The 20,585-nt window shown below is 39.1% G+C and overlaps 1 protein-coding gene across 6 annotated transcripts in view; it reads left to right on the forward strand.

Annotated features, from left to right (window-relative positions):
* Atac1 (Ada2a-containing complex component 1) overlaps window positions 1-20,585 on the forward strand; it is a 479,870-nt gene that overhangs the window by 371,743 nt on the left and 87,542 nt on the right. For all 6 annotated transcript variants that reach the window (XM_068376235.1, XM_068376218.1, XM_068376239.1 and 3 more), the window contains one exon: window positions 14,665-14,811. In XM_068376235.1, coding sequence (XP_068232336.1) covers window positions 14,665-14,811 — 147 coding nt within the window. The remainder of the gene's footprint in view (window positions 1-14,664; window positions 14,812-20,585) is intronic.

Below are 20,585 nucleotides of genomic sequence, written 5' to 3' on the forward strand. Positions count from 1 at the left end.
AGAAGGAAAAAATTTGGCAGGGATGACCAACGGGTCGCCATACACCATTTCAGCTGCCGAGACGTCCAGGGCATCTTTAGGAGAGGTCCTTAGTCCCAGGAGGACCCGGGGAAGCTAAGTAAACCAGTTGGAGTCCGTGCAGCGGGATATCAAAGCTGCTTTGAGGGTGCGATGAAACCGTTCAACCATTCCATTGGCAGCGGGGTTGTAGGCAGTTGTCTGATGTAGGGTGGTGCCCAGGAGATTTGCTAATGATATCCACAATTGAGAGGTGAAAGTGGTATCCCTGTTAAAAGTAATACAGTATGCTCAGTGATACTAAATCTTGCTATCCATCCTGAGAGTAAGGCAGATGTACATGAGGTGGACGTTGCAGTTTCCATGGGAATGGCTTCAGGCCAACGATTTGAGCGGTTGATAACGGTAAACAGGTAATGATGTCCTTGTGATGTGGGTAGGGGGCCAACAACGTCAACGTGAATGTGGGCGAAACAACGCTGATGTTGAGGAAAGATGCCCACTCCTGAATCTGTGTCGATGTACTTTGGAAGTTTGGCAAGAACTACAGGCATAGACCCAATCCTTAGCATTCTTAGTAATTCCGTGTCAAATGAACTTTGTCTTCAGCAGCTGTGCAGTAGAACGGCGCGAGGGATGTGAAAGGCCGTGAATGAAATCAAACAGCTGTCGGCACATAGGAGCAGGAATCCACGGTCGCGGTCTACCAGTACTGACGTCACAAAAGAGGGTGGTTTTGGAGTCGTCGAGGGGGACGTCTTCCCAACGGAGGGATATGCAGGATGTCCTACATGCTTGATTCCCTGGATCCTGTCGTTGGGCTTCAGCCAAGGCGTTGTAATCCATTCCCAGTTGAATGGTGGCCAACGTGTTTCTTGATAGGGCATCAGCAACGGGATTTATTTTCCCAGGGACGTGTTGAAGGGTGAAATTGTATTCAGCCACGGCACAGAGATGTCGCCGTTGATGGGCGGACCAGGTTTCAGACTGTTAAGTGAAGGCGTGAACCAGAGGCATGTGGTCTGTGCGAATGACGAAGGGCGTACCTTCTAAGAAATGGCGAAAGTGACGAACAGCCAAGTGCACCACCCGCAATTCGTGATCGAAGGTAGAATAACCCGATTATGCCTTGGACAGTTTTCTGCTGAAGAAGGCCCATGGGCGGGGCGAGCCGTTGACCACCTGTTCGAGTACTGCACCAATAGCGACGTCGCTGGCAGCAGTGGATAAGAGAGGCGCATGTAGGATGGGAAAAGTGGGAGCAGCAGCGGTTGATAGGGTATTCTTTGCGTTGCAGAAGGCCGTTTCCTGAAGGGGACCCCACTTCAGGTCTTTTGGCTTGCCCTTGAGGGAGGCGTAGAGAAGAGTAAGAGTGGCAGCAATGGCTGGCAGAAAACGGTGATAATAGTTGATCATGCCCAAGAATTCCTGCAGTGCCTTGAAGGTCGTTTTGTTGTAGGCGGTCGAGCACGATGCACAGGTGACGAAGGTGTTCCTCTTTTGCATCTGAGGATGAGTTATAAGCTTTTTTAAGTCTAAAGAAGGATGGCTGCATAGTGAAATATTTTAATGAGTGGGAAGAATTATCTTCACATTTAATCTTTATTCGTCTCTTGTTTTTATTTAGCTTGTGTATAATTTGCGTTAGATACCATTTCTGTTTGCTTGTTTGTCTCTAGATTTTATTTTAATTACCCTCTCAATTATTATTATTATTATTATTATTATTATTATTATTACTAGCTAAGCTACAACCCCAATTGGAAAAGCAGGGTGCTACAAGCCCAAGAGATCCAGCAGGGAAAAGTAGCCCAGTGAAGACAGGAAAGAATTAAGATAAAATATCTTAGGAACAGTAATGACTTTAAAATAGATCTTCCATAAATAAACTATACAAAACTTCAAAAAAAATTACAAGCGGAAGAGAAATAAGATAGAATAATGTGCCCAAGTGTACCCTCAAACAAGAGAACTCTACCACAAGATAGTGAAAGACCTTGGAAAAGAGGCACTACCCAAAACTAGAGAACAATAGTTAGATTTTGCAGTGTCCTCCTCCTAGAAGAGCTGCTTACCATAGCTGAAGAGTCTCCTACCATTACCAAGAAGAAAGTAGCCACTGAACAATTACAGTGCAGTAGTTAACCCCATGAGCGAAGAAGAACTGTTTGGTAATCTGAGTGTTGTCAGGTGTATGAGGACAGAGGAGGCTGGGGGAAAAATAGGTCAGAATACTCAGTATATGCATAGGCAAAGTAAGAATTAGCAGTAACCAGAGAAATCATCCAATGTAGTACTCTGGCTAGTCAAAGGACCCAATAACTCTTTAGTGGTAGTGTCTCAACAGGTGGCTGGTGCCCTGATCTACCTACTACCTACTATCCTATCTATCTAGGTTCTCTGCTTGTGACATCACAATAGGATGGTATCTATGGTAGTAATTAGGTGTCTTCATGAAATGGTACTTATTTCCTTAAGCAGCATATTCTAGGATAAATTAATTTGTGATCTTGAATATAATTTATGCATCAGAATTTATGTATATTTTCTGTACATCTCTGCATAATTTACAAGTTTGTCTGACATCCACTGCCCTTGCAAAATTTTTTTCAAGTAATTGAAAAATTTGTTGTATATGCCAGACAGTTAGGTTTTATTGTTAGGTATATTCCAATAGGGCTGCAAGATTGCTCCTTGTATTCTGTATAGACATTCATCTAAACCTCTGCTTCTGGAGAAGATTATTCACGTTTTCCGATCCAATATGGCACCTCATGGAGAGCTTATAGAATCTATGCATGCCGACTTCGAGCGTGGTTATCATGTGGTTGGTGATCTTGGTTGTGGTGACCTAGCTTGTGGGGATCATGAGCATGTTAGTGATTGTGCGCTTGTCCTCACTGATGGAAAAGGCTTTTACTTCCTGGAGCATCTCTCTACTCTAGGAACTAACGGAGAAAGCTCAAAGGAGAGACCTGTGAAGACGTAAGGTGCTCGTGATTCCAATGTCCCCGCCAACGAACTAGATGTTCGTGTGGGTGGGGATTCCCGATCTGATCCCCTTCTTGACTTAGGAAGGTAGCGTGGAGTAGCACATGAACGTCCACATTGTATGTTCTCTTGAGACCTCTGACGCTTTTGTAATGATGGCCATGGATGATTGTCCTTCCAGTCCTTACTCTTAACGAGGTAAAGCCTTGATAGAGTCACTCGGTGTCAACATGGAATCTCATTTCTGTTTTCAAGCCTTGTGACAGGCAAGATGGCTTTCGTACTTGGGGAAAGTCCTCCTCAAGTTTGACTCTAAATTTCTCTCTCTATTCAATTTTTACTCTGCAACATTATTCAGATTTTTACTGATTTTGTAAACCTTGTGTCCTCTTGCTGTCCTAACTTTATGAATAATATTTTCATTTTCTTTTTATATGTTATTATTATTATTTCTATATCGATTTATTTATTCTTTTGATTTCGTAAATGGTGTGGATATTTCCACTTTCTTTTGTACTGCTTTGTTTGATGAATTGGAAAAGTGATCACGGTTGGGAGGTATTTGCATTCAAAGCTATATGTGAGAGTATTGGATGATATCAGCCTTCCCAAATATGGTTTTGGCCTTTTTTGGCAGAATTATTATTAAGGGTTGTCTCATCAGAATCCAGGGGGTATCCATCCTTGAGGTAGGACTCTTGGCCTCTGGCCGGAAGCTCATCATTATAGTTACCGGGAGGATGATTCCATGTTTTCTGGTCTTATTTCTAACAGGCAAGTTTAGCGTGCACCTGTTCCTTTATATTTGCTTTGGTGCTATCCCATGGTTAGGGTATGGAGTGGACCATCTGGAAAATATACTCTCACTCTCACTGGTGAAGAATGTAAAGTTCCTTTCCAACATATGATACTCTCTTAATATACTCACAAGGTAAACTAACCAACCAACAAACAAAACACAACCGTTGCCTTTGGATTTTTCAAATAATGAGCCCCATCCCCTGGATATGCGGACTCACCCCTGGCACTGTTGATGCCCTCTGGCAATCTAATCAGGGAAAATTCTGTTAATGACATAGGTGCTGAAAAGTACTACTCTTCCAATGTTCACAAAAGTGTTGGTAATTTGAGGAAATTAAGTCATTCTTATAAGTGGTATACCAATGATTTGTCACCATGAATCATTAAGGAGGACTTTTAAAACTAATGGTGAGATTAATGAAATAAAGATGAATTTCAAAGAGGAATCTTTAAAGTGATCTGAAAATTTCAGAAATAAACATCAATAATAGTGAGATTACTAGGGCACTATGCAATACTGCCCCTAGAAACCTTGACATATATTTCCCTAATGACTGGTATCCGAGGGAATCTGATGACTCCAAAATAAATTTTATTACAGAAAGAAAGCCTAAGCCACCAATGTGGATTATTGTAACTTCAAAGGGAGAGAATATAATTGTTTTAAATTTAGCAAACTAATACAAGAGAAAGTAGGTACTTAAGAACGTTGAGGTATTTCTAGATTTTAAGAGAAATCTGTCTTATTTCATGCCAAATCTAAAACAGTCTTTTATGCTAAGTAACAAAAAAATGGAAGAAAATCTACTGGTGGATGTCAAAATGCATTTGAATTTTAGTTGCGGAAGTGGGGTGATTCATTTACAGGGACCTTTTTGAGTTTAGTAAGGAAGAAACCTTAGATATGTGACCTAAAGTAATATGGAGGGTACATGAGATCCCTCTTCCCTCCCGTGAGAAATGTAAAAATACTTATTGCAATTAGGTATGATATTTTATCTGAAAGTGAAGATGAGGAATCTTCAAGAAATTTAAATATATCAAAGATTAATGCCATGGTTCACCATCCCCATCAACAAATAAATAAGAAGTCTGCTAAGAAAAATATCAAACCAAGCTTGAGAAGACCTACTTTTACAAAGAGAATATCAGACCCCCATCAATTAAAAAATACTGATAGGAATACTTCTTCAAAGGTGTCTTCTAAAACTTGTCAAGGTCTGAGGGCTAAATATGAAGAGCACGTCTACAAGTAACAATGGCAGAAAGTTTTACTCCATGCCCTAAAGATTACATTAATTATAGCACACCATGTGATCCTCCGGTATAAAGTCATGGCGGAAGTCTTGTGTATTTTCACTTCGACATTCCCCGTAAATATTAAGATCTATGTACTATGCAACAAGCAGTAGCATTCCAGATAAATGTAAATTTGAAATATACCATATGTTCACTGTATTTACCTTCTAATGATAGTATTTCCTATGATGATTTGGCTGTGTTAAACCAACTCCCTGAACTCTTTCTTCTGAGTGATAGGAACAGTAGACACCCATTATAGGTAGACGTTTTAGCAAATTCAAAGGGAAATCTGTTAGCATCACTAATAGAAAATAAAGATATTTGTATTCTAAACACAGGTGAACCCACTCACTTCCATATCCAGACAGGTACTTTGTCATGCATTGATCTTTCAATAGCAAGCTTTAACTATCTAACTGACTTCCACTGGAGAACATTGGATGACTGGTATGCAATTGATCATGCACCAATAGTAATTACAACTAACAATGGTCCACCTGAATACAGATCACCTTGATGGTTTGTGGAGTGAGTAATTCAGTAGCAGATCATTTTGAGAGAGTAGCCTATCCCAAAAGTCAGAAAACTCTCTAGGCTACTGTTATAGATGTAGAGAAGAAGAAAACTCTCAATTCCACATCAAATAAATATGAGACATACAATCTCTCACATAGAGAGAGAATTTGACTATTCATTATCATCATGCAATGATATAGCCCTAGACCAAGACAAAATTTCTTGTTATGATGAAGCATGTGTGTAGTAACACTAAACATTTCAGCATAAGTATTATTATCAGAATATTGCAAGATCGTTCCTCAACAGTTTGGAATCTGGCAATTATTTTAGCATTTTGAAAACCTGGAAAGGACAAATTTTTAGCTGCAAGCTACCGACCAATGACATTGATATGCTCTTTATGTAAAGTCATGGAAACGATGGTCAATGCAAGGCTTGTATGGATACTAGAATAAAAGAGTATTTTATCGCCATTCCAGTGTGGGTTTCAAAGAATGGGCTCTATAATGGATGTACTTGTCTATCTAGAGTCATGTGTTTGTGAGTCGTTTGCTTTCAAGAAACATCATGTGACAATATTCTTTGATCTTTTAAAAACATTTGATACCATGTGGAGATTTGGTATTTTTAAAACTGTCCATTAGTTTGGTCTGAGAGGTGAGTTACAGTTATTCATTCAGGCCATTTTAAAAAGGTGGTTCTTTGTCTAAAAGAAAGTGTCATGAAGGAGTCCCATAGGGCAGCGTGCTTATCATTACTTTATTTGCACTAGCAATGAATGGGATTTCATCTATGATTCCAGATGACATTCTCTACACACTTTTTGTGGATGACCTTGCTGATTCCTTTACTGGAGCAAGAATGGCAACAGTTGAGAGAAAGTTTCAACTCACATCTATCAAATTATGAGATTGCTTCAAGTTTTCTACAAGTAAAACTGTTGTCATTCATTTTTATTGCATTTTCCTACACCTATTGACGCAAAGGGCCTCGGTTAGATTTCGCCAGTCGTATCTCTCTTGGGCTTTTAAATCAATACTACTCCATTCATTATCTCCTACATCATGCTTCATAGTCCTCAGCCATGTAGGCCTGGGTCTTCTAACTCATCTGGTGCCTTGTGGAGCCCAGTTGAAAGTTTGGTGAACTAATCTCACTTGGGAAGTACGAAGAGCATGCCCAAACCATCTCCATCTACCCCTCACCATGATCTCATCCACATATGGCACTTGTGTAAACTCTCCTATAGTTTCATTTCTAATCCTGTCCTGCCTCTTAACTTCCCATATTCTTCTGAGGCCTTTGTTCTCAAATCTACAAAATCTGTTGGATATGGTTTCATTGTCATATCACGACTCATGTCCATACAGTAACAACGATCTCACTAACCTGATATATAGTCTGATTTTTATATGTAATATCAGGTGATTTGATTTCCAATTTTTACTTAGCCTATCCATTGTATGATTTTCTTTTTCCAGTCTTTCATTAAACTCTAATTCTAAAGACCCTGTATCAGAGATCATAGTTCCTAAATATTCAAATGATTCCACCTCATTAATCCTTTCTCCTTCCAATGATATTTCGTCGTCCATTGCAAATTTCGTTTTCATCATCTGTCCTTCTATTTATTTTGAGCCCAACCTCATGTAATATTTCATGCATTCTGTTAAACAAGCTTTGCAAGTCCTCTACTATTTTCCTAATAAGGACAGAGTCATCAGCATACTCTAGGTCCACTAATTTACTGTTACCAATCCAGTCCAATCCTTCTCCACCATCCCAACTGTTTTATGCATTAGAAAATCCATGAGGAGGATAAACAACATAGGTGACAACCATTCCCCTGAAGTACTTCACTATTCACTGGAAATTCATTGATAAGACTTCATTAACATTAACTTTGCACTTGGTCATGAACAGACTTAATCAAATTTATATATTTAAGAGGAACTCTATATTAACGCAGGACTCTCCACAAAATTGACTGTTTCATAGTCCACAAATGCCATCAAAAGTGGATTTCTATATTCCACACATTACTGTACAATATGTCTTGAAATTAAAATTTGGTCAGTACAACTTCTACCTTTTCGAAATCCTGCTTTTTCATCTCTGCTTTTCATCAATCCTTCTCTCTAGTCTCTTTAGTATAAGCATACTATATATTTTCATAACTGACGTAAGTGTTATGCCTTGTAATTATTCCAATCTGTCAGATCTCCTTTTTTGCCATTTTCACCAACACTCCTAGCTGCCATTACTCAGGTTTTGCCTTTTCATGCCATATTCTACCAAATAATCTTGTAAGTATTCTGGGAGTCACCTCATTTTTGGCCAAATTCATCTCAGTACTGTAGTTATTCCATCGTATCCAGGGGCTTTCCATTTTAGATGCACTAAATTTATTCGTGGGCACATCAAGGTCTTCATGAGCTTCAGGCATATCAACCAAATTATTCCCTTCATATCTCCTATTCATAACCTCACTAAAGTGTTCCATCCAATGTTGTCTTTCTTCATTTTCTGTTGCTATAATAGAACCATCTCTCTTCTTGATGGGTATATGCTTCTTCTTTGCCCCCATAGAAATTTCATTAGTAATTCTATAAGCAATTCTTACACCATAGGCACTTCCTAAATTCATAGTTTTGTCAGCCTCATATGCTTTCCTGTCTAAATATTGTCTCCAGTCAATCCTGGCTTTACTTTTGACTTCACTATCAATACTGGAATACTTACATTACTCTACCTTGTAATTTTCATTTCTTCTTTGGAAACTTTCAATCATCACTTTCTGTCTTTGTCTCCTTTTTATAGTATCCCAAGTATCATATGATATCCATGGTTTTTTCCTTGTAATTATATGTCCCAAAACTTCGTTACCATTTGACTGATATATGTTCTCCATTAATTGTCTGCACTTCGTCTCTCAAAGTCTCTAAGACTGCAGACAGTTTCTTACATTCATTTGCAAATGTTTCTTTATGCTCATCTTCTAGAAGCTTCGTTGTATCAAACCTAGGTACTCTATCTACCTTTCTGTGGGGTGCTTTCTGTTTTAATTTCAATGTGGCAATGAGGAGTTGGTGATCACTACCAATATCTGCACCTCTGTAGCTTCTTATATTTCTCAGAGCTCCCATTCTCTCTTTATTAATGCCTGTGTGATCTATTTGATTTTTTTTAATTGCCACACGTTGAAGTCCATGTGTATTTGTGGGTGTCCTTGTGCTGGAAAAGAATACCTCTAATAACAAAGTTGTTTATTGAACATAAACATATGAAATGTGCTAAATATTCATTTGCAACTTTGCCAAGACCCTTAACACCCTTCACATTTTCTATACCTTGATTAATCCTTCCAACCTTAGCAAAGAAGTCACCAAATTCAATTTGCATATCCCTCTCTGGGATCTCATCTACGACACTGCAGTTCTTCATTGTATTTATCTTTCCTTTCTTTAGGGGAATCATTTGTTGATACATAGCAAACTATAATATCCATATTGCAATGCTTTGATTTAATCTTTGCAAGTAACAATCTACTATTTGCAGCTCTCCAATCCCTTAATGCCTTTTCTGCTCTTGGTGTCATCATTCCTACCCCTTCTCCCCCATCTTCGTAAGTTCTTGAGTAGATACAGTATATATATTGCCATGGTCTAAGATTTCTTTCAGTTAGGGTCAAGTAATCCAAACTGTATTTCATAAATTCCTTCTCCACTTGCTGTAACTTCCCAATCTGATTCGTGTTTCTAACATTCTAATTACCAATTTTCAATCTTTTTAATATCTATAAACCGGGAGATTCTTAGCACCCTGCCACGCCCGGGACTTGTGGCCATTCTGTCCCTTTTTTTTCCATAGACTGACTAAATCCACGTAGGATTCATTGGCTAAATTTATCATAGGATAGCCAGTTTCTAACTAGGCAAATAACCCCTGCCAATCTATATTTATTACAGTGAGATCACCTGCTAGGCATCGAGAGTAGAAGCATCTCAAAAAGCTAAAATTTAAATGTTTTGAGAGTTTAGATATTTGTAAAGTATTTGCCCATTCATCTTGGGAAGGAGATAATCAGAATCTCCCAAGACTGTATAAAGCCTTTACTTTATCCAAACTCGAATATGGATGTGAAATATATTCTTCAGCTTCGCTTACCAAGTTAAAGATTTTAGAGTCCATTCACCATGCTGGCGTTAGATTAGCTACTGGTGCTTTTAGGTCATCCCCCATCCCTAGTCTTTTAGTTGATACAGGTGAGTGGCCTCTAGACTTATATCGCCAGTTTACTATCTTTAGATATTGGTATAGTTACAGAGGCTTCCTAATTCACTGTCTTTTTAAACCTGCCAATAAAGATAATTTCCTTCCAAATTATGAGTTTCACTCTACATCCCCAGTCTTATGGATTCAGAGTGAAACAACTGTTAGATAGCCTGAATCTTTACAGGAATGGTGTACTACCTTTTAGGTTATTTGTCACCCCTCCCTAGAAACTTACAGAAATCTCACTCTAATAATTGATGAAATGTGATCCACCTTTTTGAAACATGAAGAACAATATGGGGATACTGGATTTATATTTATGTACAGCTCAAAAGCCAGTGCTAGTATTTCATTTTGGGGTGTACAGTTCATGTATTATTTGTAAACTTGCGCTCCCTTTAGCATCATCTGTCTTTACAGCAGAGCTGTATGGTATCTGACTGCTATTAAAAGAATTAGCTATAATGAAAGAAGGCAATTTTACCATCTTTAGTGATGAAAAAAGTGTGTTGCAGACATTGACAGTTTTTAACCCAACCTACCTTTTAGTTTAAAAATTTTAGCATGGCTGTATATTTATAGCACTGCAAGTATTGAGTTCAAGTTTTGCTGGGTTTCAGCTCATGCGGGTGTGCCAGGAAATGAAGTGGTGGACAAATTAACAAATAGGCAGCAGAAATATTGCTTCCTGGAAGATATCTATTTCCATGTGATGACTTTTTGCCTTTATCAAAAAAAATTTAAAGTGATATTTGGCAATATTATTGCAACTCTGTGGAAAAGAATAAGATGATGGAAATGTGGAAAACTTCCTCTGTCGCCTTAAAATTTTGCACACACGAGTTGTTGATGATTGACAGATGCCAACCCATGTGTGATGATTGCTTGGTTCCCCTGGCTGTTAGAAATTTACCGACTGAATGTCCCAGTGGTGTGGATATCAGAGAACTATTCCTCTCTGAAGCTCAGAATGAGGGTGGCAGATACTTCCTCACCAGGATTCTTGGGGGAGATATTTTGTATGATGCCATTAGTATTTTTAAGTTCGTAGTGAAAGCTGGCATTTTTATCCATTTTGAAGTGGTGTATGAAATTTTAGAATTGCATTAATAAGTCATTTATTTATTCATTTCTGATTTTTTTTAATTGTTTATCTTAGGTTATTAATTTTTTATTAATCATACTCCAATCAGCATCAACGACCATTGATGTTATCTTTCAAGTTAGATCTAGATCTAAGTAAGCCCCCCTTTTCAGTTTGCCTGTCAGGGGTGACTACCCTCTAAAATTTTTGTCACCGGTTATTTTTATAACCAGGAGAGTGCACGGATATATTTATTAGTTTCATCTGGTGTCTCATATACAGTTCTGGATCCAGACCCAGTATCTAACAACCACTTAGTGGTGCTTCTTAAGTAAGCCACGCATATATATTCGGTAAAGGGGCAGTTTCACAGTTTACAAGTATACTCCTAAATACTAGTAGGAGTTACATTTGCTATCTCGTTCGTTGCATCTCAATGGTCCGGACTAAGGGTCTAAATATGTGAAATTCCAAACACTAATATCAGTTGTGCTTTTAGATTCATAATATGCTTGCACACCTTACCTGATGAACATCGAAGACGATAGAACCAGCTATTTTTCTGTGCAAAACTGTATAGCTTTTGTACTTAGGAGACCTTCTGTATTAGAAATGCTACAATAGAATTTTGTTTAGAAGTTCTTCTCAAACCTTTGTATGTAATTGATTTGAAAAAGTTAATAGTATAAAGTTTATTCCTTCATGCTTTAGCTACAGCAAAGGAATTTAGTGAAGTTTAGTGTTTATCTAAAGCTGTGAAATTTCCTTATGATAAGCAACCTCTTTCTTCATCATGATAGAGCTAAAATATTGTAAGATTAAATATTTTTTAACCTAGTGGGTAATCATTTTGAGGATGGGTTCTTATGTACAGTTAGGGTAGTTCATGAATACCTTTATAGGAATTAAACGCCAAGATATAAGGTAGATAATTCATTTTGAGTAATAAGACACCCTAAGAGGCTCTTGTCTAAAAATGCAATATCTTTTCAAATCAAGAATCTTGTTGCTTATGATCCTTTAGATGAAAGTGTTTTCCCTTTAGAATAAAAGAAGTGAGAGTTCTTTGAATTTTTCTTGAAATTTTTCCTTTGGATGTGATGGTGGAAGTTGCTCAGTGGAGAACTAGCCTAGATTTCGCTTCCCTCATTGGAAAAAACCTTCCAAGAAATTAAGGGAAAGTTTAGTTTAGTTCCCATGGCTTTGGCTATGGACATTAGTTCTTCATTGAAGTTTTTGAATGATTTTCTAAAATATGCTTTGCAGTCATCTTACAGATAAATGATTGATATGTCTTTTTTATGGATATAGATTACAATATTCCCTCTCAATACACTACTTAAAAGGGGTTGCTGTAAATATTAAGTTTTTTACTCTCTCTCTCTCTCTCTCTCTCTCTCTCTCTCTCTCTCTCTCTCTCTCTCTCTCTCTCTCTCTCTCTCATCTTGTTTCATATTAACTATGGCATTGGTATGTTCTTCCATGTGAAAAAGGGGGACAGTGTAGTTAACATAGACTATTCAGATATGTTCCTTTTTTGGGGGGGGGGGGCACGTGCTGTGTTGTTGAAAGGCAAGGATGGTCGTATTAAGATTTGTTTGCTCTATTTTTGGTATCTAAGGATATTATTGATTATGTAAGAGTATCATTCCCACCTCCTCGATAGTTTTATGGTAAGCTATGAAATTAAGGGAAGATTCATGGTAGCAAACGATTTTAATAGTAAGACTATTATTTCCATACTTACCTTCCAATCATAAATGACTGTCATTTTCCCCTTTTATTTTTGTATTATGCCACAACTTTACTTGAATTGACAATTTGTGGGAGTATTCTTTCTGTATCTAAGGATTCTGTTGACAAAATGTCTGTCCAGGCTTTTTGTCGTAGGATATACAGTATGTCCTAGACCTAGACGTAGGGTGTGGAGAAAAATATATAATTTTAATTTTTTAATGTAATCAGGTCAGGCAGCTAGTGATTATTGAGTTAATAGTTCATGATCCAAGGGTAAGCTCGGAAACAGTAGATTTCAATATTAAATGCCTCATTCTACCTTAATGTCAGTGCCCACAAATCTTTGGACACATTCTCCTTAATAAGACTTTTGTGGTTACTTGCCATGTGTAACTACCTAAACTCCATTGGGACAGAAAGGAATCTTGCCTAAGGTGCAAGGGTTAATGTAAGACTGGATAAAAGTGATTGGGTAGCACTTTACTCCCATCTTCTTACCTAGGCCAAGAAGTAGGAATGGGTCACGATGTAGGTGAGTTACACGTTGTTGTAAATTGCCTGCTTTTTCCGACCAGACATGGGCTTTTGCAGTAATGCAGCTTAGAATAAGAGTTACACAACAAAGTACCCTATATGTAAGAGCTTCAAGTCAAAACATACAACATACTCTAGCCATTTCTAAACCAAAAGTGTTACTTTTACAGAATTATTATTCGGGTCTTATTGGAATAATTGCTACCTACTACCTAATTCTTTCCATAAAAAAATATGAAAGGGGGGTCATATGTTTTCTCATAGTAAGATGATAGACAGATTCACTCTGGCTCAAGTACCTCATCAGCCTTTGCCATAGGTTCTTAGTTTGTATAGGAGTTTAAAGGAGTTACTCTACTTTACAGTGCTTATGATAATAATATAAAAAAGAACATTTGTAGAAACAATCTTCCCTCTTGAAGGAATAAGTGTCTTGAATAAAAGATGATATTTTACATTTTATTAAAAATGAATAGAAAATTGCTAAGATAATTTAAATTTATTTCTTTATATACTGATCAGAGACGTCTCTAAATATCACTTCAACCATCCCTATATAGTTATTGAGTCCCGTGGCAAGATACAGTGTTTCTGATAAATGAGTGGATGGTACCCTGGTCCCTTACCCACCACCAGTGAACTGCCTTATTATCAAGCTTTACCAGCTTTTTATAGCTGGCACAAGTAATACTCCTAAATACTATAGATTACTGTACTTTGATTTGTATACACAAGAAAGGTAAATTATTTTAGATATTTGCTATTCTCAAAAAACATAAACTAGTTTTTATATAATCCTATCAGTCATATATGATGTCGATTTCTCCTCATAAGCCTTTCAAGGTGAATCATATGCTATAACTTATAGTTAGTAAGGCCGTTAATTCCCACTACTTTACATTTAAAAAATACAAAATATGAAAAGGATAGTCATTTCTGTCAGGTGAATTCATGTGGTGCATATATGAATGATACTCCTTATTGTGTCTGAAAACTAAAAAAAAACTGAGTCTAAGAACTTTCAAAACAAGATGTACACTACAGGATTGGTATATAATAGTAATAAAATTATTTGAAAGAATCTAATTTTAATGTGATTAAAATATTTTTTAAAGATTATGTACTAAATCCAATGAATGGCAACATACTTGGAAAGCATGGACAAAGGGAAATATTGCTTAAAATAATTGTTTTCGGATATGAAAAGGCAGTAAATTTAGTATATAACTGATTTTATAATATATTTCACCATAGGGACTTTATTGAAACTAACTAAAAAAAATAACTTAAGGTATATAGTAAGCCATCAAAAGACCTAAATTTAGATGTACAGTATAGTTACCTCACAAAAACCTTTTTATTCAAATTATATGATTTAAAAGTATTAATCAATTTGATTTCAGTATGGGACAAAAAGACGTGGTGGATTGAGTCATTCACACGGTAGTGGGAACGTATCATTATTTATGAAAGCATTTAACATGTATGAAGAGAAGCCTGATGTGGGCATATCAGCCGTGAACCAGCCAGAAAGTACCATGGAAGTATCTGTAAGTTTTATTATAATTTATGTTGAAGCGGTATTTGTTCCTACATAAATACAAACCATCGTCCTTTACTTTAGAAGAACATAGCAGTTAAAGCCTTTAACAAGGTGTAAATAATCCAGCAGGTAGTTACCTGTCAGCAGTGGGGAGAATCCGAGTCACCTTTTTCAAGGTATTAAGGAAAATCTGCGGAGTTAACTACTTAGGTGAGGAGGCATTTGAATCTCGACCAAAGGGCAGGAAGGCATGCATTAAGCCTCTTTACTGTGTTCCTTCCAACGCAAAACTTCGACTAGAACTTTCCTGATCTATCTTAGCCAAGGAAATTTTGGAGAATGTTGAGGACCAGGTAGTGGAAGAAAAGGACTCGCTTAAGTAAGGCAAGTCTTCTTATCTTATATATGAATTACTGTCTAAGTAGAAGAAATATTACAGAATCTTTGGGGTACTGCCATAGCCGCTTCTAATAGATTCTATGGTTGCTGTCATCACTCTGGCTGCTCTTCAGAGAGGCTTTCATCAGTCCCAGTCTCTTTTTCCCAGACAGAAGCATCTGCGATGGAGGCCACAACTATGAACACCATTCAGGCCACCTCCTGGATAGATCACTGGTCTGGTACAGTCAGTTATTTGATGGATACAGAGAACCTAAATGAACCTACAAAGAAGCAGGCATTAAATGATGTCGTGTTAACAGCCGCTGTTGCGGTTGAGTACCTGATGCATCAGACTGCTAACCAGTGGACTAACTGGGTGTTGAAGCTCCATGAAGCTGCGACTGTGAGAATGCATAAATGCATCGGCCATAGGTAGAAAATGGATCTGTGGAGTGCCTCTCTGAAGACCCCATTGCTGTTTTCACCCGAGGACATAGAGACAACAATGGATGACTGGAGGAAAGTGATGCAGGACTTATTGATGCAAAGTGCTGTCCCCAAACTTTTCTCAGGGTAGCCCAAGTCATCGGTTCAGTCTGTCCTGCCAAGAAGGAAATTGGTCTACAACCACAGCCCATCCTCAAAAAGCTGTCCCAGGTACCCACCTCTTGTCTGTTTCAGGGATACAGCCAAGGTAGGGGTGAGGGCAGAGGAAAGTGCCTGCGCTATGATGTGTATTCTCCCCGCATTACCACCGGTGGGAGGATGCCTAAAAAGGAATCGGAGGAGGTGGTGGTTTCACGGAGCAAATGACTAGATCGTCTAGTTCCTAAGCTCAGGATACTTCCTTCCGTTCACCAGCGCTCCTCCTCCTCCGATGTTGACGTCATCTTATCATCGGGGATTGGCAGAATATCTTGCCCTTCGACAAAAGTAAGAAAAATCTTGGGAGGGCGCCGTGCATTGAAGTCGGAGACTAGTCGTCTGGATTCTTCAGTCAACTCTGTCTTGTGAAAAAAGGTGTCTGGAGGCTGGAGACCAGTCATCGATATTTCTGCTCCGAACGTGTTCATTGATCAGATGACATCTAGAATGGAAATAAGACCAGGGGACTTTGTGATAATGGTGGACCACAAGGCTGCTTGTTTTTAGATACCATTTCACCAATCATCCCAGAAATATCTTCGAGCTGGTATCATGTAGTAGCCATGCCACTGGAATCAGGTTGCTTTGCTACCTGGATGATGGTTGAGTCTCTGAATCAAGGGAAAGCCTGCTAGTTCTTCAAGACACACCTTTCGACTTCTGTCAAGATCTGGGGATCTTGATAAATTAGAAGTATGTTCTCATCCCTACTTAGAAACTGGTTTACTTGTGGATTGATTTGGATACTGTTCAAGGAAGAGTCTTTCCATCACAAGAAAGGATATCACACCTCACACCTGCAAGAGGTAGCCCTCCCCCTCCTATGTCAGTCATATCTGCCAAACTCATTATTGGCAGAGACTCCTCGGCTATATGACATCTCTTAAATGGTTAGTTCCCGTAGGCAGACTTCGCTTGCGGTCTCTATAATGGCAGCGGAAGTTATCATGGTCTCAACATCTGGACGATCCTCTAGCTTTAGTGGCTATCGGAGTGAGTTCCAAGGAAGATCTCGAATGGTGGCTGGAGAAGTCAAACCTTCAAAAAGGAAGTGTTTTTGGTTTCTTTTTTGGAGTTTCATCTCTTTACCGATGTGTCCAAGGAAGGATGAGGAGCTCACCTTGGACATCGTATGGTATCAGGAACTTGATCGAAGTAAGACCAACGAGTTCACATCAACATTTGGGAGTTGAAGGCAGCCTTGTTGGCTCTTCAAGAATTTTGCCCTCATCTCTAAGAACACTCTGTACTGTTGATTAGCGACATCTCCATTGTGTCCTGTACCCACAAGCAGGAAGGAAGAATGTCCCTCCATCAATATCAGCTAGGGGTGAGAACCCTCAAGTGAGGGCAACTCGATATCACTCTCAGGCCAGTTCATTCCAGGAAAGAAGAATGTGTTACTTGTTATGGACAAACTGAGTAGGAAGACTCAAATCATTGGAGCAGAATAATCTTTATGTCACCAGGTAGCAACGGAGATCCTGACTTTTTGGGGTTCTCTATCGATATAACTTTCTGCAACAGAGCTGATACTACAAAAGGCATGAGTAATGGGGTCCTTATCCATCTTCATAGGTTGAGGTAGTGGTGGAAAGGTAGAGAACCGACAGTCAGGATTTCATGATCGACCATGGGATTATCCTTCAATGGGCCTGCCACTTTGAAGGAGGCCTCAACCTTGCTTCCAGCCTTTAGTTTTAGGAAGGCCCAGCTGCTTCTTCCTTTAGGAAGAGTCTAGACTCTGCTCCAAACTTTCTTGCCATCCTCCCTAACCCAGTTCAAGAAGGGAGGCAGAGGGGAGAAGTAGGGAGGGAGACGTTGATGAAAGTAGCACCCCCTCTCCGACTTCTACTGGTTATGTCATTTGGCAACATGGCAGAGAGATAGAGCCAAACCTTGGGTAGTGAGGGTCTTTGGGATGGTGGCTTACTACTCTTTCAGGACAATCGCCCCCACTATATTGCCAACTGATCATGTTCAAGACTGACCTTCCAGGATTGCAAAATGTTTTGGCCTTATTGGAGAGATGGAAGCGATGCCAGAGAAGAATGTGCTTGAAGTCATGGGCAATCAGTCTTCAGGATTCTGCAGTCGGCTCTTCATGGTGGGTGAGATCATCTGGGGGCTGGAGACTGGTCATTGACTACCCTATGCTAAACTGGTTTGCTTACGAAACTGCATTCAAGATGGAAACAGTACTTTCCTTACTGCCTTCCAATGGGACATTTATATTTTCAGTAGACCTTATATTAAGGATGCATACTTTAAAGTATCCGTCCATTAGTTCTAGACATGATTCTGCTTCATCTAGACATAATTCTGTTTCAACCTCGTATGATTGATGTATCAGTTCAAGGCCTTATGCTTCAGACTGTCCACTGTTCCTGAAGTGTTCACTTGTGTTTTCACCTCAAAGTATCTCGATGATAAGGTTGATCATAGCCTCTTCCAGAGACAGTTGCTTCATAATAGAGACCATCTGCTTGCTTTTTATCTCAAGCTGAGGATTGTTTAACTGGGGGAAGACAGATCTTAAGCTCAAGTAAAAGATGAAGTACTAGGGCATGGTGATTGACACAACAGCAGCGAGAGTCTTTCCACTAGACAATTACCTCAGTAGGCTCAAGTAGGTAGCACAAAATTTCCTGAACAGACTGGAACTTTTTCTTGGCGTTAACATCTTCCCGCCTATCTTTTGTTGAAGAAGCTTGTGCATCACAGTCATTCCCACCAGAGATCGCTTCAGTGGTTCTGGAGCATCACTGATCATTAGGTATGGAATGATATCTGGTGGTAACCTCACAAGATGATTTCCACATAGACACTCCACCTCAGGAGATGTTCCTTTCCTCAGATACTTCAAAGGAGGCATTGACTGGGCCGCACACCCAGAGGAATTAGTTGGTTTATATGTGAAATACAGAAGAACAGCAACTGTGCATCAATGTTCTGCAGATGTGGACAGCATTTTTAGCTCTGCAAGTATTCCAACAATGAGTGGTGGGTCAGTGGGTTGTGTTAATGACTGACAACACAACCATAGTGGCATATGTCAACAAGCAAATTAACAAAACAGAATCACTTCTCTGTGGCATGATACACTAAAGAGTTGTCAGCAAGGTACATTCCAAGTAGGACAAACATCCTAGCAAATCAGTTCAGTTGTTAAGGGCTTGTTGTGGGGATGGTTTGGTCTCTTTATCCTTGAATGGCAGAAAGACTTCAAGCCTTGTGGGGCTCATTGGTGGTCTACTTGTTTGCTACACAGCTAAGCAAGAAGCTCTAGGTGATCTATTCCCCTGTTCTTGACCCATTGGTAAATGTTAGAGGGTGCAGATCAGCACTTATTGGACAATCTAGATGTCTACATTTTTTCTGCATTCAGCCTAGTATTCCAAATTATCTCACTAGGTCTTAGGTTGACTCTTGTGGATTTATGATAGCCCCAACCAGATTGATATCCCGATTCCCTAGCTCTTCTCATTGAGGTCCTGAGAGTGGGCCAAACGTTTTTGTCAGCCACACCTTCAGGGGTACCATCAGTCCGTGAATTTGCATACACTTCATGGACTGAGACTATCCAGCCTCTTTTCCAAGCAAGAGACTTTTCTTTCAGGACTTATAAGGAAATATCTGTATATCTGTGACAGTGGTCTTCAGCTATCTACCAGCAAAAGTAGGCCGTCATCTGTGATTGATTTCATAGGAGTGCGTTTCCAGTCAGAGCATCTCTTTAGTAGATGGTGGACTTCCTTTTCTACCTCCTCTGAGAGAAGCTTCTATCACTCTCATTTGTAAAATGCTATCCCTCACTCTTGAACGAGGTCTTTAGACTAATGGATTTGGACTTCTCCTCATAGGAGTTGTTCATTCTCATGAAGAACCTAGAGTACTTTTGCCCTCCTCAGACCTCAAGCACCCAGAGTGGGACATGACCCTCAGTCGCAGGTCTCCTACTCATATAAAGGTCATCTAACAGGGATATGAGCCTCAAGTATGTATTTTTGCTAGCCTTAGCATTCATGAATAAATTAGACAAGTGCATGGGCGATTTCATCACGTTGGACACTCAGAGGGTTGGAGACTGGCCTCTTAGTTTTGTGTCTGACTCCGTGGCCAAAACACAGAATATGTTGGTCCATGACCCCAGGTTTGAGACCATCTCCATCCCCTCCCTGCAATTCCTCCAATGGAGATTGAGATGAGATGTTTTTGTGTGCAGCTATGGCCCTGCAAATCTACCCAAAAAGAACTCTACATCTGAGGGCTGAGGGTCAGAGATTTTGTTGGCATTGTCAGGAATGAGACCTAAATATCCAAGAATGTTGTATCCTTGTGGCTTCGTGACGTGATTTAGTGAAATCTTGCATCAGCTGGAGGGACCAGTTCTAGCAAGAGCTCTCAAAATCAAGGGTAAAAGAGCTCATGAACCAGGTATCGGTCTGACTATAGCCTTCAAGATGATCATGTCAGTGTAAATAATTAGTTAGAGGTCTAGAAACGTCAGAATATATTCACCTTCTTTTATCTTCGAGAGTATACAGTAAGTCTTGTACATAACGATGAGATGTTTTCCAAGAGTGGGTTTTTAACTTGAAAAAATTCTTGAGTCCGACATGATTAACTTGGGAATCCAGTTTATAACCTCCAAATCCTTACTTTCAATGTTTTCAGTCAGCTTGTCTAATTAATACTATAGTCGCTACAATCTATCCAGGCAATATAGGCCACCCCCAAATGATGACGTCATGG

This window comes from Palaemon carinicauda, chromosome 1 (genome assembly GCF_036898095.1).
Source record: "Palaemon carinicauda isolate YSFRI2023 chromosome 1, ASM3689809v2, whole genome shotgun sequence".
Lineage (NCBI taxonomy): Eukaryota > Metazoa > Arthropoda > Malacostraca > Decapoda > Palaemonidae > Palaemon > Palaemon carinicauda.